Genomic DNA, 14237 nt, shown 5'->3' with positions numbered 1-14237 from the left:
ACCCAGGGGCAGCCACAGCTTCTCTGCATTCTCACAGGGAAGAATTCCTTGCCAGCATCCCATCTAACCCTGCCCTGTGGCTGTTTGTATCCATCCCCCCTAGTCCTGGCACTCCAAGTACTCCACTATTTGTATTTTGTTAATACAGATAGCCTCTCTCAATTTTTTTTTTCTGCTCCCTTCAGGTACTGGAAGGCCACAATTAGATTGCCCCAGGCCTTCTCTTTTGCAGGCTGAACAACCTGGATTCTCTCAGCCTTTTATCCCTAGAAGTACTTTGTCAAGTCAAACAGAGCAGCAGCACATCTCTCACATTAACTACACCAGCTTATTTTTTTTACACCAAGCCCACTGTTTCCTTCCCTGCCCACACCAAACACACTCAGAGCCTCCCTGTATCTAAAATGCCACAAAGAAAATCTGGGTACTAACAGGCATCAGACAAGCTGCAAACACTCACAATGAATTCAAACTTCAAAGTGTAGGTGGAAAACCACAAATTGGAGCCTGCTGACCTTTCTGTGATTCATAAAGCAGCACAGCAGTGCTTCCCAACAGGCCAAATTCACTGCCCTGGAGCCTGAAGTGGTAACAGCAATTGCCATTTACAGAGTGAGTAACAGGGTGATTCTAAGGCACGCTTAGAATGAATTTCTGCGCCTATTGAGCCTATTTAGCTAAAGCTCATCTTTCTCACAGTAGGGACTCCTAAGTTTATTTCAGCTCCATGGGAAAAGGAAGTTCCACCACAGGTATGGGCAACAGGTACCACCGAAACCAGTATGAGTTGGCAGATGGCTGGGAAGGGAAGCAGTGCTAAACTGGCTCCAAGCAGGTTCAAACTGTCACATAACACAAACAAGTGAGTCATTTTGCAACCACCACTGTAATTCTATCTAAGACTGCCTCTTGGGAAACAGAAAGACACTTACATTCCAATACAGTCGAATCTAACAGGCTTTGACTGATAAATGTATATTAATTTCTCAACTGATATTATAAAAAAAGGACTTATGTAAGGAGAGGAGTTGTAAGCAAGTGAGCGTTTCAAAACGGTTCAAACACACGGACTTTGTTGTTTCTGGCACACAGGAAACGCTGTGTGTGAAGGCACACACAGCATTCAGCAACAAACATGATAAACATCCACAGAATTTACTGATTGCAGCTACAGGACTCACTGTCATATGATGCCATACCCAGTGCCAGAGTTTCCCGAATACAACAGGGTCAAGTGTAAAATTCACGACAAGTAACCTATGTCGTACTCGGTGCTATCTATGAAACCAGCGCGGGTTCATCTGTACAAAAACCACCCTGCCAGCACACACAGCACGGCCAACATCAGCACAAACTACCCCGCGCCAGAGTTCAGCCAAGATATCAAGGGCACCAGCGGTGTTTACACAGCATTAAGCCAGAGTTTAATCCTGCCAGCCCTGACCCAACAAACGGCCCGTCTTGAGAAAGACTTCGTGTCCCTATAGCAGAAGTTACACGGAGATTGTATCAACCACAACTTGCTTAAGAAGGGGAGAGGTAAAACAGGTGGCCACGCAGGCATTAAAAAATATACACGTATTAAAAACAAAAGCACGAGTTAATCGCACAAGCGCTTAAGTCGTGGAATTCGGAAGTTTCAGAGGCGGCAGGCGAGCTCTCGCGGCCGGAGCCACCTTTGTCCCGGTTTCCGATGTGGAAGTGCCGGCCTTGCGCAGGGCAGGGACGGGACAGCGGCCGGGAGCGGGGCCCGGCCGGGTGCCAGCGGTTCCGTTATGCGGGAGGCGCTCCCGGCGGGCAGGGCACGGCTCGGCTCGGCACAGCTCGGCAAAGAAAGGCAAGGCAAGGCAAGGGACCGACGCGCCGCTCGCAGCCCGAGGCCCCGCTCCCCGTCCCGCCCCGGCACTCACGTCGAGAGCTTCCTGGTCCAGAAGAGCCCGCCGGGCCAGAGCTCCTGCAGCTGCACGGCGCGGGCCAGGTTGCCCTTGATGTGCTCCAGGAAGCGGGCGGCCTCCTCCTCCAGGCGCTCGCCGTAGGGCAGCAGCTTGTTGTAGACGATCTCCTTCTGCGGCGGCCGGGCCATGTCGGCGCTGCCCGGGAGGGCCGGTGACCGCGGCCGCCGCGCCCCGCCCGCCCCGCTCGGCTCTGCGCCGCTCACTTCCGGCGGAAGGCGGGCCCGGGGCGGCTCCGGGCGCTCCGCGGGCACGGGGCCGGGCCGGGGGCGCGGGGCCGGGGCCGGGCCGGGGCGGCGCTCTGGGCCCCGCCGCGGGGAGGGGCGGAGAGGCCACGGCGCCCGCCCGAGCTCGGGATTCGCGCTCTGCGGCTTTGCGGCTGGGGGAAAAGCCCTGCTGGTAAAGCTGCCGCCGCCCGGACGCGGAATTGGGAGTGAAAACATTCACCCGCCGGCTGCGCTCATCGGGAGGGAACCGGGCATTGCTTCTCGCCCCAAAACACTCGGGGTGAAGTGGGGACGGAGGGGACAGCGCGACACTCAGTGCCGCGGTCTGTCGGACTCGGTGATCCCGAGTCTTGAAAGCCCAATTGATTCGGTCTTTGCCAGCCCAATTGATTCGGTGGTGCTGTAATTAGCCCCGGAGTTTGATAGCAGATTGCGCGGCTGCCTAAGAGGCTTATTTGAAATAATAGCGCTAGTCAGGAGCGCAGAGCTCGCCCGCGGGCCGTGGGTGTGGGATAAACTGCCGAGGGATATGTGATAACAGCACTGATAGCTGTTATCTCCAGCTGTCCTAATATAATTGAATTTCCCCTCAAGAGTTACATCGTGGCCATACAACAGCTGCAAACTGATTAGATTTAGAGCTACTGACAAGGGCAAATCCTGTTTTCTGATCTTTATGCTCAAACTAGCTCTGCTTAAAAATAAAAAAAAAAAAAAAAAAAAAAAAAAAAAAAAAAAAAAAGACGGCTAACTAAATTCTGGAACACGACAGGGAGAGGAGAAACTCCACAGAAAACTTAAGTATGACAGGCAAAGGCATCATGGCATCTTCCCCAGGAGTGCATCATCTACTTTCCTCACCCTCCTAGACCTGTATTTTTAATAAAGGAAGCACCAGGATTTTGTGTAGTGTCCCATCCTTCTGAAATACCCTTCCATTCCTAGAAGATTTTGTATCACATGATCTCATGTGGGTCACATCTATCAACTTTTACACGATTACAAAATAGCTGGATTTCGCTCAATTTGTTGCCATCTTTCACAGGGACTTTACGCTTGTGTTGCCTCATAACTGCATGAGGCAAAACAATCATAGATGAATCTCTGCCCTTTCTGGCTGGAATTAAAAATGAAAACTTGGTCATGGTCAGCTTTCCGTGGGGATAAAGTACGTCTTGGTTTAGCATTTTTCTGGGGAAAACCGAAATAAACAATATGAAATGAATAGTTTTATCACCAATTCAGTAAAGGATAAATTGGCCTAAAAACTGTAATAAAAAAACAATATCTATAGTTAGTGAAAATATGTATGCATTGAAATTGAAAAGTCTAAAATTACTTATTTTCTGTCACTTAGAGGCAATTCTTGATAATCACAATGGTGATTTGTTCAGACATTTCCAATGTGGGAAAGTGTTTGTCAAATTTGAAGCATGCAGTTTGTTTGGACTTGGTGAGGGAAAAAAATCAAAATTCTACCCCAATTTTTTGAAATTGAAGTTGGCAGATACCTCAGGAGCTTCTCAGCTGTGTTCTGTTGCTTTGTAGCCATGTTATAAAAAATGACTCCTGCCCTTTCTAACCCAAGTTAAAACTAAGCCTTGATTTTTCAAGCATTTTGCAGTATTTGGTACGTGAATGAACACCTCTAACAGGGAGCCTGTTCTGTCTGTGCCACCAAACTGCCTTCTCAGCTGTGGCCTCAGACACATGAATGCCTTCCAGCAGGATTAAACATCACCTTTTGGGGGAAAACATGCCAAGTTACACCATCAGCACCTCTGACAGCCATCCTACTAACTCATCTGATCTCCTCCATTCTTGTTTTCAGAGTCTGAAACAAGGGGAGAGGAGATTCCTGCTCCATTCATAATTACAGTAGTAAGCATACTTGTAGTACTTGCTTTTTGAATGTATTTTCTGTTCATTTACTAATTACATTTAGTAATAATTTAAAATCCTAATCCTTTCCCCTCCCTGCTATGCCGCCATTCTGCTCTTTAAAAAGAGAGAGAGAGAGAGAAAAGAGATACATTTTGCCAAGTGAGTCAAAAATAAATGTGTTGTTCAAGTTTGCAATATGTTTTGGCTGCAGCAGTGTGTGAGAGCACATTTGGTTCCCGAGTCAGATGATGAGGGACAGGGCTTTCATAACACAGGACCCGTCTGTGCCACTTCACATCAACAGCTTCTTCCTCTCCCATTAAGTAGGAGGAATATGAATTGCCAGCAACCCAAATGTGGCAGCCACCTGTTGGTTTTGGCATTGCCTCCTGAGAGCTGATGAATCCGAGTGGAGTAGTTGTGAGAAAAACACAATCTCGCCATTCATGAGGAACTTTGAGTGCTGCCAGTGGCGTGGGTCACACTGGGGGTTTGTCCGCGTGTTCCCTCCTTGGGCGATGCCCGAGGGCAGCCAGCACCAGCACTGGCATTTGGGATTTGGGAATCTTGTCACCCAGCCTTGCTTCCTGCTGCTTCAGCTCTCCAGGGACTACTTAGCACAGATGTTTTCCTCAGTGACCCATCTGTCCTTTTCCACCCAAGTTGGATGATGTTTGAGTGACAGATTTCCATCCATTTTTCAGTACCTGAGGCCCTTCCAGCACCTGAAGGGAGCCTACAAGAAAAATGGAGAGGGACATTTCACAAGGACCTGGAGTGATAGGTCATGGGGGGATGGCTTCAAACTGAAAGATAATAGGTTTAGATGAGCTATACACAAGAAATTCTTCTCTGTGAATAGGGAAGCTGTGGCTGTGCCATCCCTGGAAATGTCCAAGTTCAGGCTGGACAGGACTTGAAACAACCTGGGATGGTGGAAGGTGTCCCTACCCATGGCAGGGGGTGGAACTGGATGGGCTTTAAGCTCCTTTCCAACCTAAACCACTCTATGATTTTCCAGTTTGGAGAAGAATAGCCAATACAAGAGGAGCTTCATATTACCTGTATCATACCTGTCCTAGTCTATGACCCCCATATCTCACAAAGCACCACTACAGGAATAAAGAGGAATAACTGATTTTGGATGAGGATCCTCAGACTCTCCCTCAGCCACGTGTTTCTAAACTGGTCAGTTGCTGAAAGGTGCCAAAGAGGCAACTCAGAAACATCCCTGTTACATAAACTTCTATTTTACAGAGAATTTGTCTCTTTGGGGGATGAGGGCAAGAGTAATTACAGCATCTGAATGAGGAACTTAAAGTTTCCTGTGTAGTATGGGACAAAAATAGGTTCTTCTAAAGTGTGATTCAGAGGAACTAATTTTAGGTCCCTAAAATAAGGCTGTCTAAATACTCCATGACATGTTTCAAGTTGGATGGGGAGGCGGGTTCCGTGTCACCTACAGCACACATGCTGAATATTGTTCTTTTTCTGCAATGCCTGTTCAGTTCTGTGTGTTCTAATGTAAGTGGAACAGTTCTGTTGAGCAGAAATAAGAGGTCCTTGTGAAGAGGATAAAGTGTTATTACTGGCACCTGTATAATTTTTAAAACTCTATTACACAGACAAGCCTGACCAAATAGGTGCTGCATTGTTGTCCTTCGCTTTACATTCCCAGAGGTTCTGTTTATGAGTTAAATCCATCCTCAATTATATCCATTCACAAGATATTGTTTGGCCTCTTCTCTATTCCAGCTGAACTTAGTGGGTCACTGTGCTTACAATGGACAGTCTTTGTACAAGAACAGGACCTCAATTCTCCTTGGTGAAATAAATTAATTTATAGCAAAAGTGGTTTTTCCTCTCCACTCCCTGGATTTGTTCTCTTTTGGTGCCTTATTGCCTAAGATTTGGAAAGCATAATTGTCCCAAATCCACAGCAGAGATTCTGTCTGTGACAGGCTATTTCCTCCACATGTCTGAAACTCCCAAAGATATCCCTGGAAACTATTGTGCCTGTGGGGAGAAAAAGCAATGGACTTGAGCCTCTTTGTAAGAGGGGTTCTTTCGAAATTACTCACAGCTATTTGAAATAAATAATAATTCCTTGGACATGACAGAAATGCAGCCAACTTTGGGGAAAGAGACATTAAGGTTACTTTTCTGTTCCTCTTGAGCCATTGAAATGGATTTTTCTGTCTCACTCTCTTGCCAAACAGAAAGCAGCCCCAGAGGAGCATGTGATGACAGTGAACTTACAGAGGTCATTCCTAGGGATTCTGCTGTTCTAGGAAATCAAGGCAACACAGTCCCTTGGCAGCCTGCAGTAAGTCACACAGAAACTGCTCATTATGGACTTGGGAGTCTCTTGCAGCTGCCCTGTTTGCCAGAGAGGATTGTGACACACCTTACCCCAGGTGCCTGGGTGGATGATCATATTTATTGGTTTTAAATGGCACATGCATCTGTCACAGCTTCATCTGCAGTTCTCTGGTTTGTCTACTCCTTGTCAAGATGAAATACTGGCAATATCTATTAAAAATAAAATTAATAAAAATATATAAGGTCTGCTTTCCCAACTCAGGATAAATTGAATAACAACCAAAAATCTTTGCTCAGGTTTTCAGTCTTATTTCAAGCAGCATTCAGCACAAATAATTGTGTTTATCATGGCCATGGCTCAAGCAGTTGCTCTGGCTTTAGTTCTGTGGGTGGATTGTGTGTTCACTGTTTGGACATGTGGATCAGAAGTATTTAAATATTTATGAATTCTGAAGGAGAAGCAATCTCACTTGAATATTCCCTTAAGCAACCAATCCTTTCTCTCCTGCTGAAGAATTATCTATCCTTTCCTTTCTGGCTGAGTGGTTTTGTGCATGAAATCTGCATGGGAGACTTTTTGGCACATTTCTAAAGCAGCAGCTTCTCCCATGGAGTGTTAGGGAGACACCCAGCAGATTAAGAAACCTTTGGGAGGATCACACGGCACAAACTCAGAGCTTTCTGCTGTTCATTTGGTCTAACCTGGCATGTTGTTTATGTCTATGCCTTGGTAATAAGTGGGGATAATAAGTGTAATTATGTCAGGGGCATGATTATGGTTGTGCTGGGCCTGCTGACTAACACCAGGATTCAAGGAATTGTAAATTATTTTATTATTGTCCCAGGTAGCCCGTTAAGAAGAGTTCAAGGTGAAACAAAGACTGCAAATTAACACTTCCTTACAACCTTGGAAATATAACTGTCAAAAAGGCCATTTAGGATAGAAGGAATGTTCCAATTAAGGAGCACAGGAGGCCTGTAAATTCAGGGATATCCCTGGGAGAGGAAAAAGTTGTTTTTGCCACATTTGTGTGTTGTTACTTCGAGGCCAAGCCCAATGGAAAACTGAACCTTGCATAGTAGAAAGGCATCAGCTGCCCTTCTGCTGGGCAGAGCACTGAGAACTGGGTGAAAGAACTCAGGGGGTTTAGAAAACTCAAGTGAGAAACAGAACAAAAAGAGCAGGAAAAAGACAGCTTGTAATCTCCAGAGAGGGCTCTGCAGGACAATCCAGTGGGCGTTCACTGTGCCTGTGATACCACTATCTACAGCCCCCATGTGTTTTCTTTTTCAGTAGCGTTGCAATGGATGGATACAGAACCTGATTCATGCTTTCTTGGCTTTGCCAAATTCCTGTTCAAATCCTGTAGCCATGCTCTGAATTAATCTGCTTACCCAAGGGCATTGCTGGAAAAATGGTTGTCCTTGGAGATTCCAGCCCCCTTTGCCTCGGAAGGATAGAGCCATCAGCATCTGGAGTGGTATTAGCTGGAGGCTTGACAGGCTCTGAAATGAGAAGAAACTGGGCCAGAATCGCTCTGCTTACCCCTAAATATCCCCAGCAAATTAGCACCTCTGAAAAGTAGGGAGTTTTGAGATGGGAAGTCAGGAGCAAAGTGAATTTGGGATGGTATCAGGGGTGCCAGAGGTGTTACCAAGTTCAGAGCACCCAAGAGCTGGATGTGCACAGCAGCTCTGCACCCCAGCAGCTGCAGCAATCGGAGTGCAGCTACAGCCAGCCCTGCCAGCCCAGGGCACCTGACCTGATCCTGCACTGCACACAGCAAGGGATGGCACCACCAGCTCTCCAGGGGCTCTTCAGGGAGCAGCTGGTACCATCAGAGTTACTTTCTAGAGTATCTCCTTCAGGTGCCCTCACTGTGATTTTTAAGTTTGATATTAACTTAGGCAGTCTTATCTTCTCACTAGATTCCCAGACTCCATGCCTTTTTCTCTCTGCAAAGCTTTCGGTTTCTTTCAGGCTGGCCTCAGTCTTTGCTGTGGAAGAGTGCAAGAACATTTTCCTGTGACAAGACTAAAACTCAGAACTAAAGACTAAGAACTGGGCATGCATATGATCTTACTTCCCCCCCTGCATACTTTTCATTTTCTTAGTTCACAGACATCCTGAATCACAGGCTATTTTGTCCTGTTTAATAGTACTAAATGGGTTTTTCATCCCCTCATTCATCTGCTATTTAAGCTCATTATGTTCTGGCCTCCTGTTCTGCAGCAGTAATTTCTGATTCATGCACAGTGTGAAAAGTTGTTCCCTTTTGATTGTTGTTAACTTCTTATCTGGGAATTTTTTTAGTGCCCTGAGTTCTTCCATATGAGAAATAAGAAGGCCTCTTTGCCATCTATGATTATACAGAATCATACAAAAATCATGCTGATTCTTCCTGTTTTATCAAAACCATGAAAGTTTCTGCTACGTTGGATGGGGAAGGTACCATCAAGTTATAAAGATGGATGAAAGTTTGGGACTGACAGCATCCCTCCTTTTGAATGCAAGAGGGCATTTTTCTTCACCCAGATGCTGACTTTCACCAAATTTGTCACAAGTGAATGTCTTTGAATCATACTTTTGATGAGAGCTGGTCACATGTTCAAATTTGGAGAATGAAATCCAGAAGTTTTACAGAAGCAGTAATCAGTTCAGTGAGACTTCCTCTGATGGCACAGGCTGCACAAATACAGGGCAAGGTTCTGAAATACTCACTATTTTCTCTTTGTTGTTTTGAGAAGGAATAAAGGTCTAATGCAATTAAGGAGAATGAATCAAGTAGTTTCACAGAGCTGCAAAATGTAATGCTGTCACCCACCTCCCTGAGAAACCATTCCTTTAGCAACCCACGCTCTTTTGTGTGCTCTTAAATCTTCTGTGGAGCCCTGAATCCTCCCTAAAATTGACAGCATTGTTCTGGCAGCTGTGGGAGGGGTGATGCTTAAAATTTCCTATGTTTCAATGGGAATAAAAACTTATTGCCTTAAATGACCACATCTCCTCCTCCTCCTCAGCATGTACAAGAGGAGAAAACATAACAGCAGAATCTCAATGTTTTCCTCAAATGTTAATGAGTTTGCAGTGAATGGTTATTTCATAAATCAAATGTTGGATCAATCTGCTTTCCTATCAAAACAATTTAAATGTGGGTGTTATAGTAGGTAGGTTTGTGTTTGGATTTAGTCATCAAGCCAAGCCTGACCTGACCTTTCATGCCATCAGACAACTGACAGACTTAACCCTAAATTCCACCTGATTCCTGGGCTTTGGTACTGAATAGTTTAACTCTATCCATCACATTTTTGTTTGAGATGGGTTTTTCTTTGCCATAGGACACATCAGTTCATATGCTCATGTTTTAATTCCCAACATTTTGTAGTTTAAAAGAACTTCTCACTAGTGATGTAAGTTTCCAAGGCTGATTTCCTCATAGCAAGTATTTATATTTACCCAGTGGCTCAGTTCCTTATTATCATCTCAGATTAAAACTTCATAACTACCAGCTAGGAATGATTTACCTGAAAATTCTTTCTTTTTGTTTATATATCAGTGAAAATACTTTTAAAAGCTTAATGTAGACTGGAAACCTTTGAACTTTGTTTTCATGTGGTTTTACTGGCGGAGGTTTAAAGGTTTATTGCCCAACTTAAAAAATAAAAGCTCCTTTCAGAGAAACAGTTGATAGGTCTTCATGCCCTACAGAATCAGGCTATGACACAAAAATAAAACAAAAAATAGCACGAAATCTAAACAATATAGTCTAGCCAGAGGAAAATAACAGGCTCACAATTTTGTACGTGTCACTCGTGTCACTTTATGTAAGCAGTCCAGAATTTTGGAACACGAGGGACAAATTTAGCTCCTGTGCACACAAAGTTTGGCTGCACTCCTGAAATCAGATCTGTGTGGGTGTGACTCATACCCTGCAAGACTCTCCCCTTGCTTAGGGGCTGCTGCACAGGTGGGGTGCTCTTCCCACACAGATCATGTCCCTGGATTTGGATCCTGGAGTATAAATGGATCAGGAGACAAGTGCTGTAACCAGGTCACCTCCCCTCCTTGTCACACTGGGTTTTCAGCTATAAAATCATTCATCACTCAACTACCTGAATAAAGCTCTCAAAGAATCCCTCTTTGTGCCTGTCTTGCCCTTTAGAATTCCAAATACAATCTGAAGTGCTAAAGAAAAGAAAGTTCCTGATAGCCAGTAAAGAGGAAAACCTGGGAGATTAAGCCCTCCAAAAGGTTTCAGTATATTTAGATATTATGTAAACAAGGACTGCCAAAAATGCCCTGAAGAAGCTCGAACAGCTTTGATGTAGAGGTAGCAATCCCCTTAATTTTCATTCAGAAATAAGCAATTGCAATTTAGGACTGAGGAAAAGAGGAAGAGTAGTAAAAAAGGTTAGAAGTTTATAATTTTGCCTGAAGAAGAAAACTAAAGGAAGAGCAGTGCATTACCTTAAAGGACAGAAAAATAAAATCTGATATGCATTACCATTTACAGAAAATAAGGGGGAAAATGCTGGAAAGGTCAAATTAAGCTTACATGGCTTCCCTGATATTCCATGCTCCCTAGGTAACAGCAATAACCTGGCAACAGAAGCAACATTTTTATTATTTATTTATCTGGAGGCTTTGGTGCCCTTTGGGAAACACTCACCAAAATCATCTGGGGACAGTTTGCAAGTGAATCAGGTCTAGAGGAGTTTCGTTCAGATAAACAGAGCTGCACAACTAAAGATACATCAAGAAACTTTTATGATCAGAAGTAGCAGGGGAGAGACATGCAATCACAGCAGGTTTGGGGAGGAGCCAGGTTACCTAAAAATGGTGCAGAAAAACAGCGTAGTTACAAGGTGAAGGATAAATCAAGACAGCAAGGTGGGAGGTTATGTGCCTGATGGCGTATCCATGTGAATGCCAAAGTCATTTTGGGAGTGGGAAACAGCAGGTGTGTGTGGTGATGTGAGGTGACAGCCACACACACACACAGCAGCAGTAGTGGCTAGTAAAAGAACCAGAATGGTGATTTCCCACCTAGTCTGTGCCAGACATAAACAAACAGCATAAATGAGGAAGCTACAACTTTCCAATGACCAACCCAAAAGCTTAATAACTGAGATGCTTTAATCAAATTGCTTTTTATTGGTACTGGCCAGAACCAAGGGCACCAACAGCTCTGCCCCTCCCAACCAGCCTCACCTGGGACCCACCCACACCCCTCTGCTCTTTGGTGCAGAAGCTCTACTTAAGTGAGGGCTGAGCAGAGCTCCTGCCTTTAAACCATGGGTGTGCTCAGTCCTGGTTTTGCCTCTGTTGTAGCTGTGGTTTCCTGCTCCAGGAGGGACTCTGCTGCCCAGGTACTGTGGGGTTGTTGTCACTGATGATGTACAAAGGTTGCTCCTTGCAAAGCCTTGTTTGTGCTGGTCCCTGGTCTTTGGCTGCAAGGGCACTACTGTTGGGTTTTGGTGTTTTCCGGTAAGAAGGTAATTTTTATTATACCCTTTTTCATGTCATGGCTAAAAACCAGTGTTGTGACGAAGCTTTACTGTTCTTGGAGTGAATACTGGAAGGTTTTTAAAGGCTTTGTGCCCAGAGGAGAGGCAGAGGGCCTGGTGGTGAAATGTGTTATTGTTATTTTTACAACTGGCTGTAGCTTTGGGAAGTGCAGCCAACAGGTTCTCCTTAGGCCAATGCCACCACCGTGGAATAAACAGCTGGAGGTGGGAGGGAAATTCAGAACTCCATGCAGGCTGCCTGCATTTCTTGGTAGTGTGTGCTAAAGCTCTCTTGCTAATTAGTGTGTTTGAGTAACTTTTGGTTTCTAATATTGATTACTTAGGCAGCAAAATATTAAATGTTTCACAGTATCACCTTCAGAAGTTTTCTGCTACTTGTTATGAAGTAAAGAGAAAGTTGGAGTTGTCTAAGGAGAGAGGGACAAGTTGTTATAACAAATAAATGAAATGTCAGACAGTGTAGTGATAAAAATGTTGCTGCCAGAGCTGGAATCTGCAGGTAGCAAAGTGTGATCAGCACCAGGATAAGCTCTGCTTGCGAGGCTTGTGTGGCTTTCTAGTGCAATAAACTCTACTATAAATCTACTTTTTTACTGGTCTTGCTCTTCACTGCTGCCAGATGGCAGCAAATTACAAAAGATTTTCTGTGTTTTGCTCCTCCTTCTGTGGAATCCTCCTCTTCCAAAACAAAATGGTGCTGATTCCACATTAGAAAAATGTATGATTGAAGGGCAGTCTGTATCTGTGAAGGGCAAAGATTTGATTTAATGTGCTATATAATGAAGTGTTGTCCATTATGTTCCTATTCCCTGTCATACTGGAAGCTTTGTGTTTCTATGAGAATATTTGTGTTCTGTGCTGAATTGAGTGGTTGTTTCTCTAACGAACTTGCGTGTCTGGAAAACATAATTTTGTTACTTTTCTATGACTTTATTTTGAACCTCCCCGTAGTCTTCAGGTCCAAACCTGTGAACAACTCAGGTTATCTGTGTTACTGTAGAGCACAAGGTGCACGTGGATGGAGATTACTTAATGGAGACAGCATATAAAATTATTTTGATTTTTCTTGTAAAGTTGTTGTTAACTTACCTTTATCTCTTGATGAGTGAGAGCAGAGCTCGTCTTCTAAGGTTGGATAAATGCTGTTTCTAATGTAGGATTTTGCCTGAAAAGTTTAGGCGTTTTTTGTTTAGCTTTTTTTTTGTCTGTTTTTTATGTTTAGTTTTTGTTTGTTTTTTTGTTTTTTTTTTGGTTTGATTTTTTTTGTTTGGCGCTTTTTTTGTTTGGCGCTTTTTTTGTTTGGCGCTTTTTTTGTTTGGCGCTTTTTTTGTTTGGCGCTTTTTTTGTTTGGCGCTTTTTTTGTTGTTTTGTTGAGTTTTTTGGGGGTTTTTTGTTTTGGTTTTTTGGGTGTTTTGTTTAGCTTTTTGTTTCGGGTTTTTTGTTTTGTTTTTTTGGGTGTTTTGTTTAGCTTTTTATTTCTGGTTTTTTGGCTGTTTTGTCTATTTTTGTTTTGGTTTTTCGGGTGTTTTTGGGTTTTGTTTGGTTTTTTGTTTGGTTTTTTGTTTGGTTTTTTGTTTGGTTTTTTGTTTGGTTTTTTGTTTGGTTTTTTGTTTGGTTTTTTGTTTGGTTTTTTGTTTGGTTTTTTGTTTGGTTTTGTGGGGTTTTGGCGGTTTTTTGTTTTGGCGGTTTTTTGTTTTGGCGTTTTTTGTTTTGGCGTTTTTTGTTTTGGCTTTTTGGGTGTTTTGTTTAGTTTTTGTTTTGTTTTTTCGGGTGTTTGTTTTTGGTTTTTTTTGGTGGTGTTTTTTTTTTTTTTTTGTATTTAAACTTTCTCCCCACCATATTTACTTTAACTTCAAGCGGATGTAGAACACACCAAAGAAAAACCTTTGTGGTGTGTTGCTGGAGAATCAGCCTACTAAATAATCAATTGTTTACTTGTTCTTTTTTATTTGTAGCATATAGATAAAATAAATGTCACAATGACAGTTTTGGAAAGGTGCTCTAATGAGAACATAAGCACTACTGGATAGCACTGAAAGCTGGGTGAATATCTTGCATGGAATGAGCTTTCTTTCTCTGGGGTCTGCTGCTCCAGCTGAGGAGTCTGGCATTTGCCACAGCACAGTGGGGGAGAAATGGACTGGTCAAACTGTATCAAGTTTGTATTTAATTTTTGAAAGCGTTAGTTAATATCCAGATCTCTTCATGCTTTGTAAATTTCAGTGTTGGCACCACATTTTTATTTAACTTGGAACATGAAACTGACCACGTAAGAAACCAGGGTTTGTTTACTGTTTGTTGTCCTACTTTTTCATTTAAAAAC

At 43.6% G+C, this 14237-nt stretch overlaps 1 protein-coding gene across 1 annotated transcript in view; it reads right to left on the bottom strand.

Moving 5' to 3' along the window:
- The window catches only part of PSME4 (proteasome activator subunit 4), a 43819-nt gene extending 41693 nt beyond the window's left edge, over positions 1–2126 (bottom strand). The window contains exon 1 of the mRNA XM_058802669.1: positions 1911–2126. Within this exon, the coding sequence (XP_058658652.1) occupies positions 1911–2083 (173 nt within the window). The 5' untranslated portion in view covers positions 2084–2126. The remainder of the gene's footprint in view (positions 1–1910) is intronic.
- Positions 2127–14237: the final 12111 nt, after the last annotated feature.

The sequence above is a fragment of the Ammospiza caudacuta genome, chromosome 3 (assembly GCF_027887145.1).
Source record: "Ammospiza caudacuta isolate bAmmCau1 chromosome 3, bAmmCau1.pri, whole genome shotgun sequence".
NCBI lineage: Eukaryota > Metazoa > Chordata > Aves > Passeriformes > Passerellidae > Ammospiza > Ammospiza caudacuta.
The sequence above is the reverse complement of the archived record's forward strand: the minus strand, read 5'-3'. Positions and strand labels throughout refer to the sequence as shown.